Source organism: Danio rerio, chromosome 14 (genome assembly GCF_049306965.1).
Source record: "Danio rerio strain Tuebingen ecotype United States chromosome 14, GRCz12tu, whole genome shotgun sequence".
In the NCBI taxonomy this organism is placed as follows: Eukaryota; Metazoa; Chordata; class Actinopteri; order Cypriniformes; family Danionidae; genus Danio; species Danio rerio.
This window is the reverse complement of record NC_133189.1, coordinates 28,001,048-28,012,355: the sequence shown is the minus strand read 5'-3', so window position 1 is coordinate 28,012,355 and position 11,308 is coordinate 28,001,048. Positions and strand designations below refer to the sequence as shown.

At 34.0% G+C, this 11,308-nt stretch overlaps 1 protein-coding gene across 2 annotated transcripts; it reads left to right on the top strand.

Moving 5' to 3' along the window:
- The first annotated feature begins 4,223 nt into the window (after nt 1-4,223).
- On the top strand, nt 4,224-9,910 carry fgf1a (fibroblast growth factor 1a). Of its 2 annotated transcripts, XM_073921263.1 has the most exons (4): nt 4,224-4,513; nt 8,357-8,460; nt 8,539-8,627; nt 8,716-9,325. In XM_073921263.1, the coding sequence occupies exons 1-4, from the start codon at nt 4,372-4,374 to the stop codon at nt 8,741-8,743; spliced, it is 363 nt and encodes a 120-aa protein (XP_073777364.1). In that variant the 5' UTR covers nt 4,224-4,371; the 3' UTR covers nt 8,744-9,325.
- The last annotated feature ends 1,398 nt before the right edge of the window (nt 9,911-11,308 follow it).

Sequence of the window (11,308 nt, the reverse complement as noted above, 5' to 3'; positions counted from 1 at the left end):
TTAAAAAAAAAAAAAAAAAAAAACATATTTTAGAGCAGAATACTGTGAAACCAGGATAATTTTATCCAAGGTTATCATACTATCAGAATCTTATACCGCCCAATGTCTAGTCAAAACATGGAATAATAAGCTGATATGAGCATGATTTAAAAGTGTTGGTGCATTTAAAACGTCCAATGCACTGCTGTTAAAGCTGTAAAATTGCAGAGAAAAGCACAAGCACTGAGAAATTGCTTCTTGCGATGGATTTTCATTTCACAATGGGTGTTTTCTCAGCAATGAGGAGTGAGGGTCAACTAGCAATGTATATAGAATATTCATGCATATCTCCCTGTTGCGTCAGACTCTCTAGATTCACTTGAGTCTCTACACAGAAATTTAGCTGATATCAAACTTTGGCTCTCACAGAAGTTTTTCTGTCTGCATGTAAACAAAACCGAGTGCATTGTGTTTAGCAATTAAAACCTGTCTAATGACTTACCACTAATCATCTTACTCAGTCCCCACAATATAATCATGTATAGTTGAAAATGTGGGTGTCACTTTAAACAGTACTTTAAACTTTGATAAAGAAAATAATTCAGCTATCAAGGAAAGCTTTTTCCAGCTTTGCATTTATACCAAAGTTATATTCTTTCTAAGCAAGAGCGATCTCGAGAAAGCCATCCATCCCTTTGTTAGCTCTGGTCTAGACTACTGCAATGCAGTGCAATGTAAAAACATCAATTTACACAATAAGCTGTTACAAATTATTAATTTCAGTGTAGGTACATATTAGTTAAGGCCACCTAGTACAAAATGGAATCATTCTTTGTCTGTTACAACTTTACAACTGTATTTATGTACAGATGTATGTAAAGCACAGTTTTATAGCGCATTTATTGTGTATGGCCATACTCTCAAAGTGCTTTACATTGGTGTGAAACGGTCCCTCTTTACCTCCACCAATGTACAATATTCACCTGGATGATGCAATTGCAGCCACAGGACAACAGTGCCTTTGGGATCACCCCACACCAGCTGCAGGTGGAGAGGAGAGATGGTGATGTAGAAGGGATTATTGGGAGGCCATGATGGGTAAGGGTCGAAGGAGGGAATTCGGCCAGGATACTGGAGTTACACCCCTGCTTTTTGCTAGAAGTTGCACGGTACTTTTAATGACCACAGAGAGTCAGGACCTGTGAGATTTGAAATGTACTCAAACATAACAGGTGCCTATGATCTCCAGTCCAGACCAATTGTTGCTGGAGGTCCCACGATCCAGATAATATAAGCAATAGGGGACTGTTTTTTTGCAGGTGGCCCAAGACTGGAATCCTCTCTCCACCGAAATGTGCACTATTATCAATGTAGCACTGTTTAGAGTAAACTTGCTAGATTTAGATTAGCAAGCAACATTGATGCATATACAATGAATGTAAATAAATGATTCAAAAACATTCATTCTTTTTACATTTAAAACTGAGCACAGTTTAAAAGACAAAATGTGCAGGTAGGTAAGCTGTTTGGTGATAAGCAGACAAAATGCAAGACCTAAAATAAAACTGCTGACAATCATCCACCACTTAAGATTTAAATAGCTGGCACAGCATAAAATAGTCATCCATCTCCTAACAACACAGAAAATGTATCCCCATTACAAAAACACAGTGGCTCAACACACTTAAGATAAATGTTATTCACTTGAAGGTACATGAAAAGCACCTCATTCAAGCCAAGATTTCTAGAACCATTCTCTTCACTGATAGAGATACAGTTTGTTAAACAAAGAAAGAAAGAGTTTTCCATAAAATAAAGCATGTGAATTATCTGGCGCAGAGGCCTAAAAACTTTAAAATAACTTTAACTTACCATTTGATCACTCGTATTTGAAAGAAATCGCTTGAAAGGAATAATTACGATCTGGTATAGGTCTTCATTTGATTGAGGTAAAGTTGGTTTTATATTTACACATTAGGACTTTTTCTCCTAATAATGTAATTTAAGGAAAGTATTCTCTGCAAATTTTGAATAGTGAAATCATATTAGCAGAAAATAGCTATCAAAGTACTGCGTTATTTCAGCATACAGTCAAATCAGTGGTAAAAACATTGTTTTCAAGTCATACTTGCATATGTTTTCAGATCAAATATTTAATGTATCATGGTAAACAACATAGGGAGAATGTCACAAGCTGTCACCGAACGAATGTGCAAACATAAAACCAACTATACCTCAATCTTCATTTGCTGACTAACTACTTTTTTTAGTAGCCTGAATCTCTTTTTACAAATGCAAACACAAATGTACTTTAGCTGAATGAAAACTTAAAAGTGTACTTGGAGTTGTTGAGTTGGAGTTGTTGTTGAAAATATGTTTAAAAAAATAATAATAATATAATAATAATAATCTTAGTTAATACCATCAACCAAAATAAAAGTTTGTTCTAGTATATGTTATATAGCTATGTACATGCAATACACAAACATACAGTGCATCCAAAAAGTATTCATAGCGCTTCACATTTTCCACTTTTTTTCAATTTATGTTACAGCCTTATTTCAAAATGGATTAAAATATTTATTTTCCTCAAAATTCTACACACAATATCCCATAATGACAGGTGAATTTTTTTTTAATTGTTGCAAGTTTACTAAAAATAGAAAACCTGAACAATCACATGTACATACTGTAAGTATTCACAGCCTTTGCCATGAAACTCTAAATTGAGCTCAGCTACATTCTTTTTCCACTGATCATTCTTGAGATGTTTCAGCAGCTTAATTAGAGTTCACTTGTGGTAAATTCAGCTTATTGGACATGATTTTAAAAAGGCATATACCTGTCTATAAGGTCCCAGGGTTGACAGTGCATGTCAAAGCACAAAGCAAGCATGTAGACAAAGGAATTGTCTGCAGACCTCGAATACAGGATTGTCTTGAGGCACAAGGCTGGGAAAGGTTACAGAATAATTTTTGCTGCTCTGAAAGATCTAATAAGCATAGTGGCCTCCATCATCCATGGAAGATGTTTGGAACCACCAGGATTCTTCCTATAGGGCTGGCCAGCGATCTAAGCTGAGTGATTGGGGGAGATGGAATTAGTCAGGGAGGTGATTAATAACCTGATGGTCTCTCTGTCTGAGCTCCAGCGTTCTTCTGCGGAGAGAGGAGAACCTTATCTGATGAGAATAAAATTGAACTCTTTAGAGTGAATGTCAGGCCTTACGTTTGGAGAACACCAGGCACCGCTCATCCCCAGGCTAATACCATCCCTACAGTGAAGCATGTTGTTGGCAGCATCATGCTGTGGGGATGTCTTTTATTAGCAGGAACTGGAAGACTAGTCAGGATAGAGGGAAAGATGAATGCAGCAATGTACAGAGACATCCAGAATAAAAACCTGCTTCAGAGTGCTCCTGACCACAGGATTTTTCAGTTTTTTTATTTTTAGTAAATTTGCAACAATTTCAAAAAATCTTTTTTCACGTTGCCATTATGGGGTATTGTGTGTAGAATTTTGAGGAAATCAATTAATTTAATCCATTTTAGAATAAGGCTGCAACATAAAAAATGTGGAAAAAGTGAAGCACTATACGAACAATTTCTGGATGCACTGTACATAGAAACAAAACTACAAAACAATATTGTTACTAAGATATTTAAATTTCTATATATAATTTTTGTCTGCATAGTTTAAATCTAATTAAACAAAATAATAAATAAGCACTTCTCAAATATATGCATGCATGTGTTTGTGTGTGTGTGTGTATATATATATATATATATATATATATATATATATATATATATATATATATATATATATATATATATATATATATACACACATACAGTACACACACCTATTATTTCTCGGGACAAATGATGGTCATAAAAGTCATAATAAGAGTTTATTAAAATTCTTGCACTGTATTTATTTACGTTATTTAATACATTATTATGCAATATTATAATATTCTTCCTAAGCAACCAGGTTTACCTCAAAGATTAAAAAAAATGTTTTAATAGCTTTTCTAAAAGACTTTAATTGATTGAGATAAAATAGCCTATTTTATTTCGATTTTTTTTAACAAATAAAACATAATCATCAAATTTACATTTCATATAGGCTATATAGTATTTTGTCCTGGGATTTCGTAACGACAAGTTTTGAGTTAATGAATACAACCCGTTGGTCGTCCTCTGCAGCTTATGCATTATCAGCCGTGTCTCAAATCCACTGTGCAGCAGCATTTTCGGCCACCGTATGCACGTTTCTGCCCAGCTGCTCCTAAAATGCCGTAGGTAAGCAGCTCGCTAGGTTTTGAGACTCGGCCATTTTCTGTTTTCAAACAGGACTGAGCTCAGAATAGCTCATTGAATTGTAGGCATGACCGAGGCCGATATTGCGGTAAAGTCCAGCCCGCGCGACTATAAAAAACTGACGCGGCTGTACTGTATGAATGGAGGATTTCACCTTCAGATCCTGGCGGACGGGACAGTGGCTGGAGCAGCAGACGAAAACACATACAGTGAGTTATTATTCTGCATGTGTGCTATCAGTCTTTAAAACGTTCATTCACATATGAGAACCTGTTTCTGAATTTGCCATTGAACAGAGTAATACACATTAGCAAACATATTCTTTCATCTTTAAGACAGAACATTTGGACCTACAGCTTTGCAGTAAAGAGTTTTGTGCAAAAAGTGTAAACATTGTGATGAATATGAACAGTTTCTGTAGCTTATTTAATGTGTAAATCCATCTGTCTATATGAAGAGAAATTAATCTGTTTTGAAGTTTTTTAATAACCCTGTAAAGCCTATAACTATTTATGGTTAACATCAGGGTATCTGCAGGGTCTTTAACAGTCTTAAAAAAACATTTTAGGCCTTAAAAAGTCTTAAATCCACTAAAAAATGGTGTTGTAGGTCTTAAATAATTTTAAATGGGTCTTAAATTTCCTATGCCCATGTAAAGCTATACCCAACTGGGCCAACACCCTTCTAATCTATATTATAATATATTTCAATTAAAGTTTTTGGAAATGTTTATTTATTAACTCTATTTACTTATGAATGTGGTTTAATTATCTTCCTTAAAATAGAATTTGTTTTTAATGTTTTTTAAGGTTTTAATCTTTAAGGTTTAGCCTTGTGTAACTCATTTTATTCATTGTTGTCTTAAAACGTCTTAAATGTGACTTGTAAACCCTTTAACATGTAGTAACCCTGAAGATAAGAGAGCACCTACAAATATCCAGTTTCTCAGGATTTATTAGGCATGTAATGTAAAATAAAATAATATTTATTTTATTCCACAAAGTCCTGACAACATTCATTTCGAATAAAAAAAAGAAGTTTTTTTTGTTTATAATTTTTCATTAAAACTTAGTTTTTGTTTATTAAAAATGACAATATTTGTATTTGTTGTGATTGATACAGATTTCCTAATTATTCTAAAGTTAAATAATTGGTACTGTTCTAAAAATAAATATAAACTGCTGCACAATACTGGGACAATATCTGAAATGTTTCTTGATGTATAACATTTTCCCACAGATTTTTTTTATTTATTTACGTAATGATCATAAAAATAAACAGGCAATATATATTTTATCATATAATTAAATTTAATTCAGGCTTTAAAACTATGTCAAGATTCAAACATAAAATACAAATGAATGACTGAAAATCTTGGCATATGATTATTTGTGCTGTCATTTTCCTCGCTTGTCTCTACTGCAAGAGCGTAGATTTGCTCTTGATATTGGTGGGGACTTACATCCCTAGAGCACATGTATTGAACAGCACAAATTCTGTTTTGTGCTTTAAAAAACATGAGTAAAAGTTATAAACACGTATACAAATAACATTATGAAGCACGTCCTATGCTGCAAAAGTCAACTTACATGATTTTACTACAATCTGGTTTTTAAGATGAATGTACAGAAATTTAGAGAGGCATGTTACACAATTTAACTGTTTTATCTATTTTATATATATCTATGGATTTATCCCTTTGAGCACATCTAGGTTACTCAGGGTTGACAGAGCATTATTTTATTTTGAAGGTGCTTAAATTATTGGTAGGGACATATGAGTAATTGGTGGATATTGATGGTGACGTCCCCTCTGTTCATGCTAATTCTACAGCTAGAGCTTTTCAGCTCTCTGCTCTGAGAAAATAGGTTCATCTTTGGGCCGGCCAATAGCAAAACAGCACCTACTGATGAGGCGGGTATAAAGAAAGTAAGGCCCCCTCTGGTAAAATTTGGATAAATAACCTATGCAGACACACACAAACACTTGACACATAAAAATAAACTAAATGTATCGCTTCTCTCTGTGATATATGGATATTGCATATAATATTGCGATAACGTTCATTTTACAATATGCACAGTAAACATGTTATATGTAAATATTTTACATTTGTAACCAAAAAAAAAATTTTTTATTTAATTGTAAAAATTTATTAAAAATGTATAAGAAATGTCTTAAGTTTAAACAGAATAAAACAAAATTACATTTTACTCAACAGAATCCACTAAAACCACAAAAAAAAAAAAAAATGTTTTCTATTTGATACAATTAAAAATTATATTTGAATGATTAATCAGTTACTGAAAATGTGCTTAGAAATGTAACATTAACCCTCCTGTCGTGTTCACCTCTTGCCCCTTACTTTAGTGTTCCCGGTCAAAATTGACCAGACCGTATTTTAACCTGCTCTTAGCACAAAAAACATTTTTCAAAACCAAATATTTATTCAACATTCTTTAGTTGTGAACAATGTATTAAAGTAGTGTTTAACATGAATTCATAGAATTAGACATAAAATGACTGCAGTGAAAATACAAATAGTGAGTGAGTGAGTTGGGGTGGTGTACAGTATATGGGGATCTTTTCTGTCTGATGGATGAACACTGTCTGGATACCCATTCATTTCATATGGCGTTAACTTCTGACCAGGAGGACTACAGGTGTAACAAGGTTGACTAAAACACTCAAAATACAATGAAAGAGATGATCATTATTTTTCTATGTTCAAATGCATGGTGTGGAGGATATTATACGACCGAGGCAATCAGATGTAAAACAATATTTAAGAGTGTTTTAAGTTGTAAATCAGTCAGATTTGACCCAAACACGACAAGAAGGTTGAATACTGTAATACATTACTCTAAAAAGCTCGATCAAAAGGTTTTTTTTATTTACTTAAGTAGTATGAATTAGTTCAATCCATCAGAATGCACACAGCAGATTTAGCTCAACAGGTTTTTCAGACCACATTGACAAATTAGTGCCTCAGTGATTTTCAAATCTAATATAGTAGACTTTACAGGGGTAAAATTATATATTTGACTTAAATGTACACTCACCTTTAACAGTAAAACAAATACAGTTGAAGTCAGAATTCTTAGCTCCCCTTTAAATTTCTTTTCTTTTCTAAATGTTTCCCAAATTATGTTTAACAGCAAGGAAATGTTCACAGTGTCTGATAATATTTTTTCTTCTGGAGAAAGTCTGATTTGTTTTATTTCGGCTAGAATAAAAGCAGTTTTAATTTTTTTTTAAAAACATTTTAAGGACAATACTATTAGCTCCAAGTTATTTTTTTCCGATGGTCTACAGAACAAACCATCGTTATACAATAACTTGCCTGATTACCCTAACCTGCCTAGTTCACCTAATTAACCTAGTTAAGCCTTTAAATGTCACTTTAAGCTGTATAGAAGTGTCTTGAAAATATCTAGTGAATTATTAAACAGGAATATGGGAAATAAATATATTTAGTGAAATGGGAAAACAATAATAAAGAGGGGGGCTAATAATTCTGACTTCAACAGTATTGACCTTATTCTAAAATGCGGAAGTGCGCCTGTTTTCGCGATTGTCTTAGAACTTCCGATTCAGTCGCCTATGGGAGAAATGACTAGGAATAATAAACGGCAGAAAATGGCCAAACTACTTGCTCAACAAACAAATGTTTGCATGACTACACAGACCCAGTAGCATAATATAATAAGAAAATATTAAATTGCAACATCAAGCAGCGTAACCAGCAGTTGTTAACGTCAAAAAATGAATGGAAGTGAATGTGACCGGAAGTCGCGAGACAAAAAGATTCAAATGGCAGCGCCCACTCGACAGCTGAGAATAAGGTGAATAAAACATAATCCAAAATCAAAAATGGAGATAGCTTGTCATCAGAGTAACAAACATTTGTCCTTGATGCTCTGTATCATGGGAGTATGGTATGTGGGACACTGTTCTGGAATCTGAGATTGATCTGTATCATTTTCAGAAAACCTCCCCTGTGTTTACAGCAGTCCTTCTGTATGTGTGTGTGTGTGTGTGTGTATACAAAGGCATACTGCGCATAAAAGCAACAAGTCCAGGAGTGGTGGTGATCGAAGGATCAGAAACAGGTCTTTACCTCTCGATGAATGAACATGGCAAGCTGTACGCTTCAGTAAGTCTAAACAAACATTTCACAAACAGATACATCGCTATTGGAACATCAGTTATAAGATCCTATCTGTTTTTGCAGTCATTAGTGACGGATGAAAGTTATTTCCTGGAGAAGATGGAGGAAAACCACTACAACACATATCAGTCTCAAAAGCACGGTGAAAACTGGTACGTCGGAATAAAAAAGAACGGGAAAATGAAACGGGGCCCAAGAACTCACATCGGACAAAAGGCCATTTTCTTTCTTCCACGACAGGTGGAGCAGGAAGAGGACTGAGGCATGAAACCTGTAGCCAGTTGCATAAACTATAGTATTACAATTAGGCATGGGACGATAACCGTTTTCAAGGTATACCACAGTTTGGGAAATTCATGTTTTGTTTTGTTTTTTGGACAACAGTATCTTCAGCAGAAAAGATCTCCAAAGATGCCATTGTAAATTGTAAAGGAATGTGTGTTTTTAAAATGAACGAAGATAGCAAAAGTCAATTTGGGTTTTTAAGCCAGACATGTTTACTGTCCCAAAATATTTTAAATGTTTCTCAAAATTCTATATATTGTGTTCAAAATGGAAAAACGTTTGAGATTTTTACCCAGACATTTAAAAAGAATATATTTAAGAGCAGTGATCACAACACAGAGAAACCGTGATAATTTTATCCAAGGTTATCATACCGTCAGCATCTTGTACTGGCCCATGCCTAATTACAATTGATCTCATTTTGTTTTTTAACACTTTGACTAACTGCTAGTATGACAAGCTGTTTAAACATTTAAAGGGGTCATATGACAATGCTAAAAAGTATATTATGTTGCTTACACTATTTAATGTTAAAAATCAAACATTATATTTTCATAGCGTACAGTATTGTTGCTCATGTCTGGTCTGGCTTTCTGAAATGCCTTGCTTTTGACTAAGCTCATCATTCTGAAAAGCGCAGTGTGCTCTGATTGGCTAGCTAACCCCTTTGCTGTGATTTGCCAAATACCTCAAGCATGTGTCAAAAATGTTATGCCCTAACTACCTTTTTAACTCCAGGCGGATTCTAATTCAGAAAATGCAGATGACCAAGCTGATCGATAACATTACCAGTGTGACTTAAGCAGAACGTAACAGATTGGGAAGGTTTAATTTTACAAACACATGGTGTTTCCACGACTTACCTGTTTTGGGTTAGAGACTTTAATCTTTGAGGATCTTTTCTATGCACAAACAGCTTTTAACACTCCAAAGACCACGAAGGAAACCATGAAAACATTTCATATGACTCATTTGATCTATAAACTACTGTATCTATTTTGGAGTTATTAACTATTTTTTAGATTTTAATATATATATATATTATTTATTAAGCAGGCCTAGGCTAGTTCTTATTCATTAGCTGCTGGTGTTAATTCAGACCATATAGTTACTAGTACTTATTTAAGATACTTGTCTCTTATACTTTAAAAAAAAAAAAAGACACGTTTATCAGAACTTATATTTAAAGGGTCATGAAACCCTCTTTTTAATTTCAAGTTTACCACAAAATAATATTTAAAAAATAAATGGTAACAATGAAAGCTGCGAGCATAAGGAGTGTCAGTGTGCATGACGAGGCAAAGTGAAAATGAGTAATAGTCCATGCTGACTCAAATGTCTGAGGTAAAATGCAAGATTTTATATTTGAAGAGTGCTTATTTAAAAAATGAAGTCGCACACATACCTACGGTGAAGGTACAGAAAAATCCTCAGGCACTGGAGCGTTTGAAAGTCGAGTCTGTCAGCATTTGAATGCAGTGCCAATCTTCAGTGTCTGCACAACCAATCATGAACACCTATTGTGGGGTCTCGAATAGTTCAGAAATAGTGTCTTCTCATAGGTCAAGACAACTCAGTCTTATAAATAATAATTAGACACTGGTGCATCCTTGATCCTACGCAGCCCTTGCAGTCCTATGTCACCACCAGTGATGACAAAATTAGGGGGGATTCTCAAAATTAGCCAGTTGTTCTCCACACTTAGATGCTAATGTTGTCTAAATTGATGTTCAACACATAAATCTGTTAAAATCTCAGAGGTTTGTTTCATGACACTTTAAAACAGTGTTCACCAAACTTGTTCCTGGAGGGCCGGTGTCCTGGAGATTTTAGCTCCAACCCTAATCAAATACACCTGAACAAGCTAATCAAGGTCTTACTTGGTATACTTGAAACATCCATGCAGGTGCGTTGAGGCAAGTTGGAGCTAAATCCTGCAGGGACACCGGCCCTCCAGGACCGAGATTGGTGACCCCTGCTTTAAAAGATACTATTTGTTCATTAGACACTGGTATTATATTATATATTATATATTCTTATTAGAAACTAGTACTCTTATCTATTTAATATATACAGCTGCACTTATTTAATTAGTGAGTTCTGTTGAAAATGTTTTGCCTGTGAGAGTTCACATGTATTAGATAAATGTTCATAGTAATCAGACACTAGTGTTTGTTACATAAATAGTTGAATTCAGAATTATTAGCTCCCCTTTGAATTATTATTTTTAAAATATTTCCTAAATGATGTTTATCAGAGCAAGGACATTTTCACAGTATGTCTGATAATATTGTTTCTTCTGGAAAAAGTCTTATTTGTTTTATTTCGGATAGAATAAAAGCAGTTTAAAAAAATTTAAAAAAACATTAAGGTCAAAATCATTAGCCCCTTTAAGCTATATATATTTTTTCCAATAGTCTACAGAACAAACCATCGTTATACAATAACTTGCTTGCCTTGTTAAGCCATTAAATGTCACTTTAAGCTGTATAGAAATGTAAATAATAAATAAATAAATAAGCAGTGCAGACACAAGCCTGATAAAGTT

What these genes read in the sequence shown, in the direction of transcription:
- fgf1a (XM_073921263.1), top strand. Translation starts at nt 4,372, where the DNA reads ATGACCGAGGCCGATATTGCGGTAAAGTCCAGCCCGCGCGACTATAAA. An exon ending in AGCAGACGAAAACACATACA is followed by an intron (nt 4,514 to 8,356) that starts GTGAGTTATTAT and finishes GTGTATACAAAG; the next exon opens with GCATACTGCGCATAAAAGCA. An exon ending in ATGGCAAGCTGTACGCTTCA is followed by an intron (nt 8,461 to 8,538) that starts GTAAGTCTAAAC and finishes CTGTTTTTGCAG; the next exon opens with TCATTAGTGACGGATGAAAG.